Source organism: Trametes versicolor (genome assembly GCF_000271585.1).
Source record: "Trametes versicolor FP-101664 SS1 unplaced genomic scaffold TRAVEscaffold_9, whole genome shotgun sequence".
Lineage (NCBI taxonomy): Eukaryota > Fungi > Basidiomycota > Agaricomycetes > Polyporales > Polyporaceae > Trametes > Trametes versicolor.
Window position 1 is genome coordinate 2,094,427 of NW_007360329.1, and position 18,675 is coordinate 2,113,101.

Here is an 18,675-nt window from a genome sequence, read left to right on the forward strand (position 1 = left end):
CGCGTTGTACGTTCACTGGTCGGGCTCGCTCTAACACGCCTCGATCACTCACCCCTTCTGCGATAGCATACCAGATTCGCAACTCCCGACTGCTATATGCAAATGTAGTCTAACAGGATTGGGCGTTGCGTCCGAAGCTTCTGGTGAACCTCTGACTAAGAGATTACCCAATCGTCCTACGGCGACGTTCGGAATACGCATGGTAGGGCAGGCTTCCGAAGCGCCTTGCGGGTTTTCACCCCGATGCCCGTGGCTATGCCGGACATAGCACCACAACGCCAAGTCTCCACGCACAGAGCATCCACTGTGCTAGACATAATAATTTCATATCACAGATCAGTCGACAAGGACGATGTGTACAGAGACGTACCTGGGCGGAGCGGGGGCAAACACGGCCGCGTTGGCTCGAGAAGCAGGGATCGGGGATTCGGAGGTCAGGTTCGGGCGACACGCTCGCAATGCGGTCTCGGAGTAGTCGACCTCGGACGGAACAGGGAGAGCGAAGAAGGCCTTGTGAGTCGTATTTGAACGTGGACGGCAAGCGTTGCCTTGCCCTGCTCACCCCTTCCTTTTCTTCTCTCGGCCCCCTCACACCTCCAGTTTGCTCCGAAAACCCACCCTCTTCCCCGCCAACCCGTTACCCCACACCTATCCCCGCATCACTCACCCATCTTTCTGACAAGTCGCCCCTGCGGTACACCTACAACCCGCTCTCGCCTCGGCATATCAACGCACGCACACACGCATATACGCCCACAAGGACGTCCACAACTAACGACCAGGCCCGGCACAAACACAGACGCGATGCGGAACTCACTAGAGCACTGGAAGCACGTACCAACGATCGCGGAGACGCTATTCGCGATCGACGTCCCGTATCGCCCGCCGAAGAACGCAGTCGGGGCGTTCCTTTGGCGGTGGCGCTTCTGGCTTGAGACGACCTGGGGGCTATCTCTGCTCGAGCCCTGGGAGAAGATCCTCGTATGTGAGTTTATTTCGCCCTCTTTAGGCTCGTGCCTTTGTGTAATCCTGCGCGAAGTATAAGGAGACCCGTGCTGACCACAGCTCGTGTCCAACAGTGGCGTTCTTCTACCTGCTCCTGGTATTTGTGTTCACCGGGGTGTACAAGATTATGCCTCAAGAGCTCCCGTTGCTGCACGGCCGCCTTCTCTACTACCTCGGCAGCGAGGAGACGATCGGCGCGGGCATCCACGCGCGTCACCTCGTCGACTGGGCGCGTCACAACATTTCCGTTTGGCACCTTTGAACGCGCGGCCATATCCTACCCGCAACGCAACTCACGTCGTATTAGAGGGCAGGATCGGCGGATCGAACATCAGGCGGCCGCATGGAGCTGGAATATGTAAAGTCACGAGTTGTATTACTAGATTGGGATTGAACGTACATTGTGAGTGTATAGTCTGCGGCTAGGGCAGCGTGTACAACGGTGCTGACTCTGTCCGTCATCGTGTTGCCGGCAGATAGGCCACTCTAATATTCAGTTGTTATAACCAGTGACGTACGGTATGGTTTATGGTCGATCTTGATATTGGTCTGCAGCAGCCAAGAGAAACACCAGAGCTAGCCAAGACCGAAGCCAGACAGCGGTAGAAGGATTCGTGAGGTGCCTTCTCGTTGGACCATATCACCAGGGCGGGTGATGATGCGCCAGGATGCAAACGCAAGAGCACAAGAGAGAACAACAAGGTCAAGCGGTGGGCGCGAGGGACGGGAAGATTCGCGCGAGGTACGCACACTCCCTTCATTTATGTAGTCGCCGCCGCGTCAGTCTTCCGTCGGCGTTGACAACTATGGTGACCTACAATCGGAGTGCGCTCGTGGCTGATGGCGTCTGCGAGTTGTATTTTGAGGGCGCTGCGGACAGGCCCCGAACCAAGGCGTCCGTCGGTGCAGTGTTACGTTGTCGTTTAGCATCACGCGGCGGTAGCGGATTTTCCCTGTACAATCGGCGGATGGTGGATGAAGCCGAGCGCTGAGCCATGATGCGTAGGCTCGAAGAGCAATGCGTCCTTTCATGTCTGTGTGTGGGCCAAATCCCTGCCCGAACCTATCAGTACTTGTAGCATGCACACGACTGCACGACATTACAAGGACACATTCGGGGCCAGCATACTTGATATGCACTCACATACCATTGGCATCTTCAGGTTCTATCTGACACGTCGGGTCCGGAGCGATTTGCCAATAACCGTCGCGCCTGCGCAGGCCCGCGCTCGAGAAACCTGTGCGTGACGACACGAAACGCGTAGCTCTTCCTAGAGCCCTGCCTGGTGCTGATGTGGCGCGTCACGTATTGACGTGCGCGCAGTGCGGCTGGGAAGCCCCTCGCGCTATTAGGACGTGATGTGGCATTGTCGACTGAGTGCAACGGGTCATCTTCGTGAACGCAGGGTTGCGCAGTTGAGAGCTTGATGAGCGATAGAGGTACTACCAATTCGACGTTATAACCAACATCATAGGGTCCCCGCTGGCGTAGCTATGCGTAGGTGGGCTGGAGGATCGAAGGGTGTAAGGGGGATGGTAAGGGATCGTCGTCGTTTGCGAGATGAGGGCTCCGGAGAAGAGGAGAAGGCCGAGACCGGCCTTGCGGCCGGGGGCCTAGAATATGCCACCGGGGCCGGCGCTCATGGTAGTAGCCCAAAGATTGGCGGTTGATGGGGCACAAGGAACCGGCGCCGATACGGGCCGTGGATAAGTCTGGGTAAGTATACAGAGCCCGGAAGGTGTCACCGCGGCCGATTTTATTTAACCATCGCCTTCTCCAGGTCCTCCCCCACAACAACCCCATCTCTTGCCCATCTCTCTCTTTCGTCCTGACAGCACTCACCCCTACGACTGCCAGCTCTCTGTGAACTTTACTGCCCAACGACCTTCATAACGACCCCGTCAGCACATCCATCCCATACATACACCAGCATGCCTCCCTCCACCGTGTCCGACCCCGCATACTACACTGCTGCTATGTCTTATCACGAGTGGAGGCGCGAGGCGACTATTCCACAAATCCTGTTCGGTCTCCACTGTCCGTACGGCAAGCCCTCTTCCCCCATTGCCCGTTTCTTCTGGCGGCGACGCATCTGGATTGAGGCCACTTTCGCACTCTCCATGATGGAGCCCTGGGAGAGGTTCATCGTCAGTGAGTATCACATTCAACTCTACTAGATTCCCCCTTGAAGGGTCCGCATGCTCACCGCTTCCCGCATCCCCAGTGTACGTGATGTATGCAATCCTGCTCGCCCTCGCGTTCGCCGGCTTCTTCTACCTCCCGCACCACCTCTCCTTCCTCTACGCACGCGCCGAATACTACCTCTATGGCAGCGACGCCGCGGGCGCAGCCGACTCGCTCCTCCGCCTCAAGGACGCTGCGAGCTGGGGTCTCAACGCGTCGATCGAGAACGTGAGCTCGTTTGGGTCGAAGGTCCTGAGCCGTGCCACGGGCTCGCCTGAGCTGTGAGCCGCGGTCCATGATATATGGATTGGGTTGAGGGTGGATGTGCGTTGGTCTCTGCTGCGAGAGGCTAGCTGGATGTTGGATTTAGGGATCGGGGTCTGGGCCTTCGGCCATTATTGCTACATATAGTGCGTATTCACGTTCAATGTTCTGTCCTATGTGGGCGTGCTGATTCCGTGCGCAGATATCTTGTCTTAATTGAACCTCTTAGATGTTACTGTATACCCTGCTATGCTCCGAGTGTCGTATACGCAGGCCGGCGCCGTTCGTCGCTGTCTCGCCAGGCTATTCACTGGTGCACGGTCATGCTTCAAATGGATACGGACCCAACATGGCTTCAGGTAGGCTGCAGCCGACGGCGGTGCGTCGCCGCCAGCAACACTGCAGTGTAATCTGCAGCCTCCAAGCTCGGTATTTGCGTTCGCGTCTATCGCCTGCGGATGATGCGCCCGTCTTTCCCCCAAGCTGCGATCTGATATCCGGCGCGAGCAGCAACTAGCGCGGTAAAGGCCACCGGAATCGCATACTACGCGTGCAGCTTGTCGCTGCAACGCGAGGCTCTCGAAGGTAGTATGTTGCGTAACGTTCTCATCGTGGACAACTGTGTTCGACGAGTAGGATGACAAGCAGGAATATTGACATTGCATCGGGTTCGGACCCACAGGCGATAGTGCGTTTAGGCTCAGGTACACAAAAACGCAAATCGGCACTCCGCGAACATGCGGGACCATCGGCGCAAGGGCGGACTTTTTGGGAGAAGGCCCCACATCTTCCCATGTCAAGGCTCCTTTAAATAAGACCTTCTTATCCGCCCATCGTGCGCGGAGACCCCTTCGCAACCAACCACAGTAAAACGGGCCGGGTTGCGCACAGAAAGTAATGCGCTTGACCACCGTCTTGGCGCAAGTGCTCGCCGGAGCATCTTTTGCGCTGCACGCTACCAGCCAACACACCTTCCAGGCCCCTCTACAAGTGCCGGGAGGTGGTGCTGCAGCGTATGGTGCGTACGATGAGGGGTTGTTCACCCCTCTCGGCAACCTCTCGTCACTATCGTCGACTACCTTCACCCGCCTAGACCACCCGGCATTTCCCCGCCACAGCGTGCGCGTGAAGCAGTCGCATTTCTGCGACGAGCAGGTCAGGTCAGTCTAGATCACTTTCCGCAGTACCTAAGCGGAGAATGTTGAGAATCGAGCGCTGACATGAGCATATTTCAATGTCTGTGCAGGGCTTACACCGGGTACATCGACATCGAGGCGCGCCACCTGTTCTTCTACTTCTTCGAGAGCAGGCGTGACCCCGACAATGACGATGTCATGTTTTGGACGAACGGCGGTCCCGGGGGATCATCTGCTATTGGGCTGTTCGCGGAACTCGGTGCGCACAGTATCTTTGGCTTGCGCTATGGGAGCAGCATGTTGACCAGGAGAGCGTGTTCGTCCCGTTATCAGGTCCGTGCCGTGTGACGAGCACGAACAGCACCGAGCGCAACCCGTGGTCGTGGAATGAGTACGCGAACATCTTCTTCGTCGACCAGCCCGTGGACGTCGGATACTCGTACGCGGAGTACGGGGAGGCGGTGGTACGTCCGCTGTCCGCGGCGTAGACTTGGTGCCTGATGTTCACGATCTCCGTGAGCAACCAGACGACAACGCAGGAGGCGGCAAATGACATTGCCGCGTTCATGGTGATCTTCTTCGAGCACTTCACGAAGTTCAAGAGGCGACCGCTTCACCTCGCTGGCGAGTCGTATGGGGTGAGTCCGTCCTCGACATCCTGGGGATAAAGGGCATATATGTGATTAACTATGGGCGCCAGGGCAGATACATTCCCGTCTTCGCATCCGCGATATACGACAAGAATGCGGAGCTCGCGGCTGCGGGTGTAGCACCGATCAACCTCACATCCGTCATGATAGGTCTGTGTTTGACTCGGAGGCATCGTTATGGGGGATAGAGCTGTATCGCTCACAAGCTGGATATAGGTAATGGATGCACCGACTTCTCGACCATGCTTCTGTCCTACTACGACGCGCAGTGTGCCGACTCCACGCTGGGGCTTCCCATCAGCGACATCTCGTGCGTAGCTTACAATCATTTGCCGATAATGCGATGCGTTGACCATACCTTGATTCGTAGCTCTTGCGTGCACTTGAAACAGCAGGTAAACTCGAGCCCGAGCCACCCAAGTCTGAGGACTGTTCGAAGTATAACGACGCACGCATGACAGATGACACGATGCGAACAACGCTTCAAGGATTCCTGTCTTGACAGGTTTGACGCTATCGATTGCAGGGCCGCGTTCAATGTGTGTGTAGCCGCAACCGATGCCCACTTCAAGAGTGAGTGCTCGGATTAAATATACTAGCTAGCGGATATCTCCGTACTCACTTCTGCCGTCCCACCAGATCCGAACAAGAACTACTATGATCGGACACGGCCTTGGTACGTACGATTTGCTATCCACACATGACATTGAGTGACTGAAAACGGTATCAGCACGGGCATGGCAAGCACCAAGGACTGCTACCCCATCATCGGGTGCGTGCTCCCCCCCCCCCCTTCGCCCCGTACGCAGCCTGCCAACTCACACGCCTCCAGACACATGGTCGACTTCCTGAGCAGCAACGCGACGCAGGACCTGCTGGGCGTCGACCCCGCGAAGCGCGGGCCGTTCCAGTACGAGTCGCGCGCGGTGTTCGACGCGTTCCAGACGACTTACGACTGGTACGCGTGGCCCGCGCCGTTCTACCTGGCCGCACTGCTCGAGCGCGGCGTGCGCGCGCTCGTGTACGTCGGCGCGGCAGACTACATCTGCAACTGGGTGTGTACCCGCCTCGTCCTTCCGCGTCCTTCTGCGTGTGAGATCTGTGCTGAACCGTTCGGCCTGTGATCCAGATCGGAACGGAGCGCATGACGCTTGGGCTGGAGTGGACGCGGCAGGAGGCGTTCCGGAACCAGTCTCTCGTTCCGTGGCTTGTCGATCGGGAGGTTGCGGGCGTGACCAGGAGTGGTGGGGGGCTGACGTTCGCGACCATCGACGGTGCGGGACATTTTGTGCGTGTATCCCAGACATTTCGCTGTGCCTTCAATTTGCTGAATTATCATACTATGCAGGCACCGCTTGACCGACCGGTCCAGTCGTTGGAGCTGGCAAAGAGGTGGTTTGAGGGAACTTCTCTCTGATAACTCTTTGATAAAAGCAGGGTGGCAAGATTTGTAGGATATTGTGTGTCGTGTTGAAACATGGGGATTCTTGGGGAGTACACTCCTTGCGTTGTGGTCATCGAATGTCTTTCAGTATGTGCTGGGTTAAGGTTCTGCTGGCGCTCATGCCGGTCCCGAAGCGAGTCAACTTGTCATCTCCAGCCATTTGGTGGAGCGCAGCGGCTACCGCGTGCGACCGTTCACTCTCACTGCTGCGCCCGCAACAAGGCATTGCGCCGTAGCTGGTTGACTCGCCCATAAAGCTAGACATCAGCACTGCACTTAGCTGCTTGCATTATGGCCTACTCACTCGCTGCCTTCTTCGGACTGGCTCTGACCGCGGTTGTCACGGTTTCGGGCGCAGTCTCCGGACAACATTTATCTCAACCGCTACCATGGCCCGTGTTGTCGGTGCAGGATTCTAATCCAACCACTCCATACACGGAGTACAACGCGGGCATGTTTACACCAGTGGGGGAGCTCGGCGCGCTCACCGCATCTGAGTTCACGACGCTTGCCCATCCCGCGTTCCCTCGTCACAGTGTACGTGTCAAGCAGTCGCATTTCTGCGACGAGTCCGTCAGGTAAGGGCTCCTTCTTTCCCGCGCTTTGACCGCTATAACTTGATGCAACTGAACACGCAGGGCATACACTGGTTACATCGATGTGGAAGCGCGCCATCTGTTCTTCTACTTCTTTGAGAGCAGAGGGGACCCCGACACCGATGATGTCGTGTTTTGGACCAATGGCGGTCCGGGTTCATCGTCTTCATATGGACTCTTCATGGAACTCGGTACGAAGCTTTACTCCGATACGTGAAGGCATAGAATAAAACTGACTGACATCACCTAGGCCCGTGTAGGATAAACGGTCCAAACGCCACCGTTCCGTTTGAGTACTCCTGGACCAAGCACGCGAACGTGTTCTTCATCGACCAGCCCGTTGGCGTGGGCTTCTCCTACGCGGAGTACGGGGAGAGCGTCGTGAGTGTCTCTTCCCTCCTCCGCGGCGCTCCGTACGGGAGGCTATATTCTGTGGTTACTAATGCGTCAAGAAAATAGGACAACACCATCGACGCATCTAAAGACATCGCGGCCTTCATCGCCATCTTCTTCGAACACTTCACGAAATTCAAGGGAAGGCCACTTCATCTCGCAGGAGAGTCTTACGCGGTCTGTCTTTATCAATGTGTCCCTGTGCGCAAAGTCACTTACAACAGAATCTCAGGGTCGTTACCTGCCTGTATATGCGTCTGCGATCTACGACCAAAACGCAAAGCTAGTGGAGCGCGGAGTAGCCCCCGTGAACCTCTCGTCCGTCATGATCGGTAAGCCATAATTCACTCGTTCATACTTTCCACTACCAGAGTCTGACTTCTTTCGTTATACCGCGATAGGAAATGGAGGGACAGAGTGGTTGTCTTTAATACTTTCGTGGTACGACGCACGATGCGCCGACCCCATCTATCCTCCCGTCGACGATATCGCGTAAGTCGTTGCTATATCACTACAGTGACTCTCAACTCTAATTTACCGTGCCCTCAGCACTTGCGTATACCTGAAGCAACTCGTTAGCACTAGCCCATGTCTCTCAGTCTGAACACGTCAACTGATCACGCCTCGCAGGTCCCTCGATGCCAGAAGCGTATGCAGGCGGCTTGCATCGATCAGTTTGACAGAATCGACTGTGCCGCGGCCTCCAATTTCTGTTGGCAGCTTGGGGACGTGTATGTGGGTGAGTACCAGAAATTCTCCCAGCTTCTGCTAGTAGCCCGCTGACGAAACCTTAGGCGAGAACCCCACGCGTAACCCGTACGACCGTGCACGACCATGGTGAGTGGCGCAACAACGCTCGCCCTTAGCCTTCAGGAAATGGTTCCTGACGCACTATCACCTCTTGCAGCTCCGGCGCTCCTGACGGCTGTTACCCCGAAATCAGGTTCGCAGCACCCCCGCGCACCCCTTTTAGCCTATCTAAGTCCTACCTCCAGCGACATTCAGAGCTACCTAAGCCTCCCGGCCGTGCAAGATGCGATCGGCGTCGACCCTGCCGTGCGCGGCAACTTCAGCATCAACTCCTGGCGCGTGAGCCTCGAGTTCATCGCAGGCCTCGACTTGTACAGCTACCGCGCGGACCACTACCTCGCGGCGCTCCTCGAGCGCGGCGTGCGCGTGCTCGTGTACGTCGGCTCGAACGACTGGGTCGCTAACTGGGTGCGTCCGGGGAATGTTGTTGAATGACTCGGGTATCTGGGTGCTCACCGACGTTCGGCTAGATTGGAAACGACCGCATGACGCGCAGTCTGGAGTGGACCGGGAACGGGGCGTTCAGGGCGCAGCCGCTACGGGAGTGGTTTGTCGATGGGGTGGCGGCGGGGTTGACTAGGAGCGGTGGTGGGTTGACCTTCGCGACGATCGCGGACGCTGGGCATCTGGTGCGTCCTCATGATAAACACGCGAGTATGAGTAGTCCCCTTGTGCTAACCTGGATCTTGACGTTATGTAGGCGCCATACGACCAGCCGGTCCGTTCGTTGGCTCTTGCGAACCGGTGGCTGGCGAGGGAGGAACTGTGATGTGGGTCCTCAAGATACTGGTGTACCAGGACATGACGTACGACTCGGACCATATCTTGAATCGAGAAGGAGGGTCGGCATGTTATTACCGCTGCGCGAGGTCATATATTGAGCGAGGGTACGATATCCTATGCCAATGGCCAATCATCATGGCCGAGGCATCCCAGAGATCCACCGAAGCTGACGTGTATACGGGATGATGGGACTTGGAGAAATTTGGTAAGTGTTGTCTTCTGTACTTGCAGGCTCGGGCTCGGTCACTGATTGCTTTGAAGTCATGCAGCGCTACTAAGTGGCGGCGCCCACCTTCCGGTCTGCCTGGCCGTTATCCACGCTCGACTGGCGCAGGCTACCGTCGTGAGAATTGATCTGGCCGCAAGAGGCGGAGTGTCATCATCGCCGTGATTTCCATGCAATTGGCGAGACCTCGTACACTCATAGCGTCGCATACCAAGAATTCTCAACAGTCAAGCCAACCAGCTGAGCCCGAAGCCCGAAGCTTTCACGATCTCTCGTTTACGATGTTCTGACAGCGCGTATATGACAGCACGACCCGTAATCCCGCATTTACCTCATCGTCGCAGATGCAGTCTCAAGCGACACCATATAACACCGGCAGCGTTGTTCCTTAGAATACAGGTTCCCAGTCCACGCTCCAACCATGAATCTGACCCTATACAAAGAAGTACTCGTCCAACGAGGCCTCACATACCGGTACTACTGGTCTCCACCGGCCCTAGGAAAGCCCGCTCTGCTCCTCTTGCACGGCTTTCCGTCGACCGCCTACGACTGGCACAAGCAGGTCGCCTACTTCCAACCGCTGGGATACGGTATTTTAGCTCCAGACCTCTTGGGAGCCGGAGGTACCGCCAAGCCCTTGGATGCTCAAGCGTTTAGAATGAACGCCATGGCGCGCGACATCATGGACATCCTTGCGGTCGAAGGAGTCGACAAGGTGGTCGGAATAAGCCACGATTGGTGAGTCTATCTACATACCGTATGTCTGCACGTCCGGACTGACTCTAACATGGCCCAGGGGCTCGCCGCTCCATTCCCGCCTTGCTGTCCTTTACCCCGATGCGTTCCTCGCGCATGGGTGGCTCGCGGTCGCGTTCTCGGAGCCCATCACCACTCACTTCGATCTCGAGAAAGAGCTGGCGCGTACTAAAGAGGTGCTCGGGTACGAAGCTTTCGCGTACTGGCAGTTCCTGTTAAGGGACAATGCCAGCAGCGTCGTTCAGAAGCACGTAAGTCGGGCTTCACCGATGGGTCCATGCAAATGAGTAACAGCCATATAGGTCGACAGCTTCCTCCAGATCGCGTATACGGAGGACGCGGAGAACTGGCGTATCTACCTGGTGCAGCGCGGAAAGTTTGCGGAATTCGTTGAAGGGAACGTGCAGCTTGGACGACCGTCCTACCTCGAGTACCAGGTCTGAGTGATCTCCCTTTCATGCGATATGCCGTCAGGTTGTGCTCAGACATCTCCGCAGGAATACACAGCTCTCCGCGACGCACTACTCGCGAACGGGATCCAGTCCTCCGTAAATTGGTACCGCGCACAGGTGGAGAATGTCAACCTGCAGGATAGTCTCAGTACGTATGGCTTGCTCTCATCAAGCATAGCGGTCTCTCACGGTGGTCGTAATCCCAGGAATTCCCAAAGAGGCATGGAAGCTGAAAGCGCCTTCAGTTGTCTTCCTCGCGCTGAAAGACTATGTGTGCACGCCTCAGGCGGCAAAAACTTTCATGGAGAAGTACGGGGCGGAGGTCGAGTACTATGACGTAGAGAGCGGCCACTGGCCTCATCTCGAACGCGCTGACGAGGTGAATGATGCCTTGCGTGGGTGGTTGGAGGGCCATGGCTGGTGAGCGACGGGGCGCGCATGGTACTCGCAGCTGGACTAGTTGGTATGCCAGTGAGATCTGTATCGATGATTCATTCATGTACTGGGAAGGAGACGAAGAAAGCAAACAACTGGGGATGCCTGTTGCGGGGTATCTCATACGGCTGCGAATTTCAGCCTTTCGGATACTCAAAAATATGGAACTATGTCGGTCGCATCGGCGCCGCTTCTTGTCCGTCGCTCGGCGCACCCGCCAGCATCCAGCGCAGTGCAGCCTTCAAGTCTTCTTCAAATGTCTGCGCAATCTTCGTATGTTGGAAGATAAGGTGGAATCCGTGCGGCGCGTCCGGATAACTGCCGCACACCGTTCAAGTTCATGAGCGGGCCGCGTCGCATGCGCATGCTGGTACTCACACGTGCAGCCTTGTGGGCACGCCGGCCTTCGTCAGCCTCTCTGCATAGAGAAGCCCGTCGTCGCGGAGCGGGTCCATGCCGCATACTTGCACCAGGGCGGGTGGAAGACCCTTAAAGGAAGCATTCAGGAGTGGCGATACGTCTGGGTCTGTAGGAGGGCCCTGCAGCAGCTCTACTGAGATTGTCAGTCGGATTGATCGAGCCGGTCGACGTAGATGGGGAGACGCACGGAAGAACTCGTGCATGAAACGCGTGGGGAGGATGTTGACGTCCGTCATTTCCCCATATGCGGTGTACTTCTCCTTGTACCTATGCATTGCTTAGATTAGCGTAGCCATGCGATATCGAAGAACAGATCGTAGCGGTACTCTTCGGGAACCGCATCGGGGTGCACTGTGGCTGGGTACTGCATAATCTGTCCAGTCAGTGGGTATTGGGCGAGCTCCGGGTCGTCCTTGGCGCGATGAGCGAGGACGGCGGCGAGGTTCCCTCCTGCAGATGGCCCTCCTACGAGGAAGCCCTTGCGGAGGTCGGCGTTGAAGGTTTCAGCGTTCTGCTTGGCCTGGTAGTATGTTAGAGTAGGTGTACATAGCGCTGTTATAAAAACTCACCCATTTTAAGGCCGCGAACGCATCGTCTACGCCCGTCGGGAAAGGGTATTCCGGGGCGAGTCTCGGTAGGATGAGTATACGTGACCAATGCGGCGCGGCGCACGCGATCGGACTAACCTGTAGTCAGGACTAACTATCACCAGCTGCAGCTCGACGCTGAGGATCTTGAGGTAATAATCGTCCATCTCGAGGTTACCGATAACCCAACCTATAGTGCAGATTCTTAGCGCAGTGAGATGACAAATGCGACGGCGGCGTTTACCTCCGCCATGTGTCCAAAACAGCATTGGGAAGCATGTGTCGTCCGTAGCCGACGCAGGCACGTAGCTGCGCACGGTGATCTCGCTGCCCTCGACAGCCAACGTGTGGTCCTTCGAGGTGTAGGCCGTCTCTGAAGGCAATGCGAAGTTTAGCAGGCGCGGCATACGCTCACATGTGCACCTCACATACCGGGAGGTAGGTGCGGTTTTTGGTCACGGTGTATGGCGTCTATGAGATTGACGTCGAACCAAGCTCGCGTAGCGTTGACGTCGGGGAGCATCGACTCCATGGCGGGCGGAACAGCCGCGAGGAGGGGTGCCAGCTCAGCACCGGGGTTGGTTACTGGCAGGTGGTCGTTCGGCATAGTCGGTGGATGCTGACAACGGCGGGGAAGGTATGAGACATCGCTTTTATACGTACCACTGAGCCCTGATCCTGAGACAAAATGACATCCGTGAGTAGAACTTGCGTGCGAACTCAACTTTGACTAAGGATGGGTTCTCTGACTTCTCTTGACTAAGAAAGTTATGTCGAGGCTGCGCGTTCCATACGTGAGAGGCTAGTGCGACTCCCGATGTGGTAGTCCTCAGGGGCGTCAGCACGAATAGAAAGGCATCTCTTGTTCCAATCATCTACGGTCGGCAACTTGCTTGCCTCTGACCACGATGTCCTGAAGTCATGCGGTCTGCGACCCCTGGACTCAAACTTGGCAATCCACCTCGTCATGGGACAGATACTGCCTTCGACCGAAGATTTTTTCGACGCTGACCGAGTGCGAGCGTGGAACTGTGTATGAGAAGGATATCAGATGATGGGGGCTGCACTGGGAATGAGAGACAACCTTGTGTTTGCGCTTCGTCAGGAGCTCGATTCCATCTACGCTGGGCATCGCGTGGGTCGAATGGCTGGTATGCGAGGGGCAGATCTTCCTTACTGCCTCAAATCGGTCCAGGATTGAGTGCGCCGCCAAGTCTAAAACATCTCTGCACTAGTCATCCTTGGAGTCTCTCGCCGACGCTCATCGAGATTCGAGGCGAGTTCTGAGTAGGGGCAAACTGTCGAATGGTCTTGCATTCTAGACATCATATAAATTATCAATAGGAGTTAAGATAGTATCACTGATGGGAAAATGCCCTGGAAAATGTACCTTCGTACTTCTGGCGGTATGTAGAGCAGCGCACGATGGCAAGACGAAGTGGCAAAGCTTAGCTAGCGCCGCGAAGGTAGCCACGTGGGAGTGGTGGCGGGAAATAGACGCATTGGGCGCTAATATTGGGGGTTGGTCGGTGCACTCATCGTGCTTCAACCTCGACAGCGAAGGTACGCTCAATCTCGTGGTACGGCTAACTCTTGGCACTCTAAACTGATGCAATTCATGTCATAGATATTCCGTTATGACCTTTTGTTGTCCTTATGCCGGTGCCGCAAGGCGGCACCAAGACGAGTCGGAGCCGCCCGATCAGTCCGCGTCTGCGGAAATATGTACGGCACCAGGACGATCTTGTTTCCTTGATTACGCCCCTGGTGCGTAGGGAAACGGAGTCATGCAAATGCTGTCAAGAACACTTTCTAGCCCCAAAGACCTTCCGATACGGGTGTGATGCATCACACCATCGCTCTTTGAGCACAGCTCCCAATCGCTCTTAAAACTTGAATGACGACGTCCACGATGGTGTGCTCAAAATCAGACGCTTGCGCAACGAGAATATTTCATCTTTGCGCTTCACTTCAAAGCGCATGTTTACTTTCTTGAGTTCACAGGAAACGCAACCAGGGGGACAAACACTTGATTCTACGCGTCGTTCTCCGTGTCACCAAGGGGTTTGAAACCCCGGTGGTGACATCTCATATCCACTCTTTGCAGGTGAGACTCCTATAAGTACTGCCTCTGGCGAGGACTAACTCTGCACTTACATCCCCTGCATCATCATCCCCCATCAATTTTTGGCCAGTATCCTACCTCCGAGAACAGGCAATCGACCATGCCGTCATGCAGAATCTTGTGCTCCCTCGCTGCCGCACTCGTACTTCTCCATGGGGAGCCACCTTATCTCCAGTGCGCTCTGGAAAACATGAATGACCTATTACCTACTGCGCTACATTCCACGTCTGCCAAGGCGCTAGGGAAGCGTAAGGCTGCGCCTGAGCCAGACGCGCTTGCCACCAAGGAGAAGAAGTCGCGTGCGACGCCGGCACGCGTGGAGAACGAGGCGGAGTGGGAGGGCTGCGACACTGGAATTGTGGCCGGTGATTACCGCAAGCACCTTCTCGCGAAACACTGGCCGGACGTCACGGCAGTGGACCATGTGAAGGGGCGCCAGGTGTGCAAGTGGGTGGGGGACTGCAAGGCTAGGCGGGACCCGAAGACGAAGGACGGCTTCTCTGACCTCACCGCCCTGTTCAAACACTTGATGTGTGCAGGAAGACAGTCGTGGTTCCCGGAATCGCCATCACCTCCGCCAACCTGGAGTGACTCGAAGAGTACCTTGGTACCACGGGAAAGCTGTATGCGATGTGCCCACTCCAAGTGTGTCCCCATGCGCTGCTCATTGTGGGCGTGCGCTATCAGGCTCTTGGCGCCCCCTGTGAGTTGTTCGTCCACTTGCGGACCTTCAACACGATTGTCGACGCTGTGCTGACTCTCAGGCGCGTATAGCACCTTCGATGGGGAGTTCAGCAGCGGGCGTCTTGCGGTGGTGGAGGACGATTGGGAGCTGTTCCACCAAAGCGCTCTCCGGTACGTCTGCGGTGCTCATCTTCGTATCCACCGAGCTCAACTATGACCTCAGCACGGACATCCGTATGTCCGACGTTGAGGGACCACCTTCCTCTCCCGCCGTCTCGGACCTATCCTCCTTCTCCTTCTCCTCCTCGTCGGACGCCTCGTTCCCGCCTACGGCCTCCTCCCCAGCCATCCCGGCACGTCCGCGCGCTCCCACGCTCCCTCGCTCGCCTGCAACCGTGTGCTCCCCCCCTTCAGCCACCCCCGCCCCTGGGCCCTCGCGCTGTACGACGCGCACGCGCGCCACACCCAGCCGGAACCCACGGTGAAGCCTCCTGTGAGACGTCGTGCCCCAAACGCGCAGAACGACGTGCCGTTCACCTGCAGGTGGGAGGGCTGCTCGTTGAGAGTGGAAGACCGGAAGGCCTCGAAGGATCATATGGCAGCTAAGCACGGGGTCGATGAAACAAGAAGGCGGCTCCACAGGACGGCGAGGGATCGCGCTCTCACGGTTTCGAGGACAAGGACAAGGACGGTGCATACGACTGCTACGGCGTCGAGGAAGAGCTCGAGCATATGCAACTTGGCGCCTCCTTTCGGACGGCGGCAGAGCTTGCCCCGCGCATGTACGGTTCATTTGTGGCAACCCCCATATACCCCACCCCGCATGGAGCAGGCTGTCCCGGTGCTACAAGCCACGGTGCTTGGGAGTGTCCGACCTCTGGATCTTGTAACGTCATCCTACCACCCCGGGATCCCATCGGTGCTCACCTTACGAGCTATCATAGCGAAGAGCTTCTTCGCCACCGCCGCTGCGGAGTCCACTCACAGTGGTCCTTGGCGCTTCTTTACGACTGCGGAGCAGGTGTCGACACCGCCGGCGACTTTGCGCGGAAGGCTTCGTGAATTCTTCTGGCATTCACGTGCAGACAGCGCCCAGGGACACATCCCCTCCACTTCCATTCCCACCCACTTCCAGCTTCATCTCCCCCAGAATCCCCCCCACGCACGCTCGCATCGCTCGTGAAGACAGGGAGGCTTCCGAGTCAGCCCGGAGCCCGCTACGGTAGTCTTCGGATATCTCAGAGGCCTGTGGCGTAACTTCGATATCACGCTCTCACCCGTATTCCTCACATCCTACTGCTAGTCGTTATTTCGGAGTCCGACCGTGGCGCAACACACTGGAGAAAAATGGTGTCTAGGTATCGTATTCGTCAATTGACCGACATCACCGCGATCGCGTACTAGCGGCGCGCAACACCCGGAAAGCAAGCCCTCGAGTCACTCACGGCGTTGAGTCTGCAAGACCTCAACCTTCTGGGGCCTAGGACCCCCGTAAAGGGAGGGCGCGGCTCGAAGTGCGAACCCGATATCCGCAGGATCAAGCCTCCAGTATCGACTTGTATATGTAAGAGGGTTGTTCACCGAAGGCGGGGCTCCTGCGCGGGAAACGGCTTCTCTGTCCACGTTCAGGGCCCGATAGGATAGAAAGTAGTACATCTATAACAATATGTATTCACTCTCACGATGATTTAGCCTTACTACTATTATGATTCGGTCCGGGACCATCTACGAACCAAACATAGGACCCAATATGAATGTAGACGCTTCCACCCTGTTCAAGCTGTCGCGTACTACATCGGCAGGGTAGGAAGTTCCGCGAAGAGAACTTCCTACCCTGCGCCCGCTGCTGTCATATGTACGGTCAACGCCGCGGATGTGCGAGGGCAGCGCGATGGCGTGCGTAATGCGGTGATTGCGGTTGGTGCTGCAGGTCACAAGGGGTCCACGGCGTTCGGGAATTACGATTGAACGCACGCCCCTCGGGACGGTATACGAAGCGCGGCAAGAGGATTGAAAGGCAGCGAGGGGTGCGGGCCATCTGGGCGGAGCCGGTGGAGCCGATATCGACGAGGGATATACTTCTGGCTTAGAGGCCGCACGGCGCTGCCAGGTGGTCGGCGTACAGTGGGGAGCGACGCCATAGGAGCGGTACGTCTGGTGTTATTGTAAGGGGAGTGTCTCGACTGATTCCCTTCGGAGAGGACACGGTTGCAGAGTCCCTGACAGAGTGAGCGGGTTGTCCGACTTGTCGGATCGTTTGGAGCGGAAAAAAGTCCTCCTGAGTACCGCAGGCCGCCGCCGTGTGCGCGAGTGTCTAAGGAGAGCATTTGAGAGGGAGAAGCGGAAAATATTAACGCACTTACAAGGTACACCGCCAGAGAGACCGCAAAGACGTTTGCACGGCGTGAGTCAAGACGAAACCCTCACTCAATGACGCGATCCGGCTCGTGTGACGAGACGCGTGTCCAAAGCACGTGAACGGCATGTCACGCGTTGTGCCAGCGGCCACGCAAGCGCTTATCGTTGCATTCGTGCGGCCGCAGGCTCTTTCAGATTTCTCGTCCTGTTCACCTGCTACTGACCGAGCTCGCTGCAGAGCCCCCTTTCCCTGATAACCGCACGATTCGAGGACGAATGGCCCCAGTATGATATGTACGCCGCTAGGGTACTTGCGTACACTCAGGATTACGTCTCATCCCGCCATTACGGAGTGCGCATGTTGGCAAGACTCGGTATGCATTGGGACTGCACGCCCTGCCAGTGTGCGGAGAACATACCCGTGACCTCGTGAATATCGAGTTCGGTTCTCTAATGAATGCTCCGTCAACGACTCGAGGCAAGTCCTGCCCAAGCTCGCGAGCGGTGGTAGCCGTTTTGCTCACAGCGAAATTGTTGACTCCAATACCAGTACGTTGACAGTTTCTCTGCATTCATCCTGTCAATCCCATATGTTGAGAGTCATCTCTACAGTGACGGAAACATCGTTGGAATTCGCCGTTACGCCGCCAGTTACATCGCTTAATCACATGAGCGACAATTCGAGTAGATGCGTCAACGTTACTCCGCAGGACCCGCGCTCTGCAGACCCCGTCGACCTGGTCGCCCAGGGCACCGCGTCAACACTCGCACTTGCAAGTAAAGCCCGCACGGCGGCGTCCATCCACGCGGTCTCCCATAAAGCACCAAATCGTGCTTCGCCGCTGGACAGCTCAACCGTCTTCCCCCTGAAGACAAAGCACGAGACCGCCCAGTTACGTGTCCACCTTCAGTTTCCAGACGTATGCCGACATTCGATTACATACCGCGGCCGTCTACCGCGGCACTTGTTGGAGCAAGCATTCATGGAAAACACTCTGGAGGAAATTCGTGCGCTGCGTATGTGCTCATGGGTGTCCCGTGACCTGTGTCCTGGGGTCGTATCACTCGGCAGAAGTCGACAGGCCTCTGTGAGCCTCGGGGACGCCGCTTATAAGAGGTATGACCGGCGCAACAACGAACCCTCAAAGCCCCTCTCAACCTCAGCCCATCGCCCCCTTCCACCGCCTTTTCCACTATGCAAAGCTTCTCCACTACCTCCCCTGTTGGCGGTGTTCAAGGCCAAGTCTTCCAAGATGTGTACATGTGCGGCGCCGACCCTGAGCACACACCCGTAGAACGGTCTGCCGTACGGGGCGCCCATGTACTCACACCTTGTACTGTCGCAGGAAACATCGTCATAAACGAC

The 18,675-nt window shown here is 56.7% G+C and overlaps 7 protein-coding genes across 7 annotated transcripts; 6 read left to right on the forward strand and 1 right to left on the reverse strand.

Moving 5' to 3' along the window:
* The first annotated feature begins 647 nt into the window (after positions 1–647).
* Positions 648–1,547, forward strand: TRAVEDRAFT_60089 (uncharacterized protein). The gene is made up of 3 exons (XM_008043383.1): positions 648–985; positions 1,080–1,408; positions 1,482–1,547. Exons 1-2 carry the CDS (start codon positions 805–807, stop codon positions 1,265–1,267), a joined length of 369 nt encoding a protein of 122 aa, XP_008041574.1. The 5' UTR covers positions 648–804; the 3' UTR covers positions 1,268–1,408; positions 1,482–1,547.
* Positions 1,548–2,982: 1,435 nt separating this feature from the next.
* On the forward strand, positions 2,983–3,343 carry TRAVEDRAFT_80681 (uncharacterized protein; the record flags this gene model as incomplete). The annotated part of the gene is made up of 2 exons (XM_008043384.1): positions 2,983–3,157; positions 3,231–3,343. Coding segments are annotated over 2 exons (288 nt in total), but the record flags the coding sequence as incomplete, so codon positions are not given.
* A 1,008-nt stretch (positions 3,344–4,351) lies between these two features.
* TRAVEDRAFT_50548 (serine carboxypeptidase) lies at positions 4,352–6,657 on the forward strand (the record flags this gene model as incomplete). The annotated part of the gene is made up of 13 exons (XM_008042988.1): positions 4,352–4,614; positions 4,701–4,849; positions 4,924–5,054; positions 5,118–5,228; positions 5,291–5,390; positions 5,457–5,550; positions 5,611–5,635; positions 5,702–5,813; positions 5,880–5,916; positions 5,971–6,012; positions 6,073–6,295; positions 6,370–6,528; positions 6,589–6,657. 13 exons carry the CDS (start codon positions 4,352–4,354, stop codon positions 6,655–6,657), a joined length of 1,515 nt encoding a protein of 504 aa, XP_008041179.1.
* Positions 6,658–6,883: 226 nt separating this feature from the next.
* TRAVEDRAFT_66190 (serine carboxypeptidase) lies at positions 6,884–9,699 on the forward strand. Its single transcript, XM_008043385.1, has 14 exons — positions 6,884–7,262; positions 7,323–7,471; positions 7,531–7,661; positions 7,740–7,850; positions 7,906–8,005; positions 8,075–8,165; positions 8,223–8,247; positions 8,304–8,412; positions 8,468–8,510; positions 8,581–8,616; positions 8,669–8,891; positions 8,954–9,112; positions 9,184–9,471; positions 9,528–9,699. The coding sequence occupies exons 1-13, from the start codon at positions 6,976–6,978 to the stop codon at positions 9,250–9,252; spliced, it is 1,533 nt and encodes a 510-aa protein (XP_008041576.1). The 5' UTR covers positions 6,884–6,975; the 3' UTR covers positions 9,253–9,471; positions 9,528–9,699.
* Positions 9,700–9,785: 86 nt separating this feature from the next.
* On the forward strand, positions 9,786–11,124 carry TRAVEDRAFT_60092 (alpha/beta-hydrolase; the record flags this gene model as incomplete). Its single annotated transcript, XM_008043386.1, has 5 exons — positions 9,786–10,230; positions 10,289–10,499; positions 10,551–10,685; positions 10,746–10,848; positions 10,907–11,124. Exons 1-5 carry the CDS (start codon positions 9,914–9,916, stop codon positions 11,122–11,124), a joined length of 984 nt encoding a protein of 327 aa, XP_008041577.1. The 5' UTR covers positions 9,786–9,913.
* A 178-nt stretch (positions 11,125–11,302) lies between these two features.
* On the reverse strand, positions 11,303–12,549 carry TRAVEDRAFT_129910 (uncharacterized protein; the record flags this gene model as incomplete). Its single annotated transcript, XM_008043387.1, has 7 exons — positions 11,303–11,453; positions 11,514–11,688; positions 11,743–11,822; positions 11,882–12,075; positions 12,125–12,185; positions 12,242–12,332; positions 12,387–12,549. The coding sequence occupies 7 exons, from the start codon at positions 12,547–12,549 to the stop codon at positions 11,303–11,305; spliced, it is 915 nt and encodes a 304-aa protein (XP_008041578.1).
* Positions 12,550–14,457: 1,908 nt separating this feature from the next.
* TRAVEDRAFT_50552 (uncharacterized protein) lies at positions 14,458–15,436 on the forward strand (the record flags this gene model as incomplete). Its single annotated transcript, XM_008042989.1, has 4 exons — positions 14,458–14,890; positions 14,955–14,970; positions 15,042–15,122; positions 15,175–15,436. 4 exons carry the CDS (start codon positions 14,458–14,460, stop codon positions 15,434–15,436), a joined length of 792 nt encoding a protein of 263 aa, XP_008041180.1.
* Between the last annotated feature and the right edge of the window lie 3,239 nt (positions 15,437–18,675).

Bases quoted from the DNA above. Each gene is read 5' to 3' on its own strand.
- TRAVEDRAFT_60089 (XM_008043383.1), top strand. From the start codon at position 805: ATGCGGAACTCACTAGAGCACTGGAAGCACGTACCAACGATCGCGGAG. The intron at 986-1,079 runs GTGAGTTTATTT...CGTGTCCAACAG, and splicing joins CTGGGAGAAGATCCTCGTAT to TGGCGTTCTTCTACCTGCTC.
- TRAVEDRAFT_66190 (XM_008043385.1), top strand. From the start codon at position 6,976: ATGGCCTACTCACTCGCTGCCTTCTTCGGACTGGCTCTGACCGCGGTT. The intron at 7,851-7,905 runs GTCTGTCTTTAT...ACAGAATCTCAG, and splicing joins TCGCAGGAGAGTCTTACGCG to GGTCGTTACCTGCCTGTATA. The intron at 8,892-8,953 runs GTGCGTCCGGGG...ACGTTCGGCTAG, and splicing joins ACGACTGGGTCGCTAACTGG to ATTGGAAACGACCGCATGAC.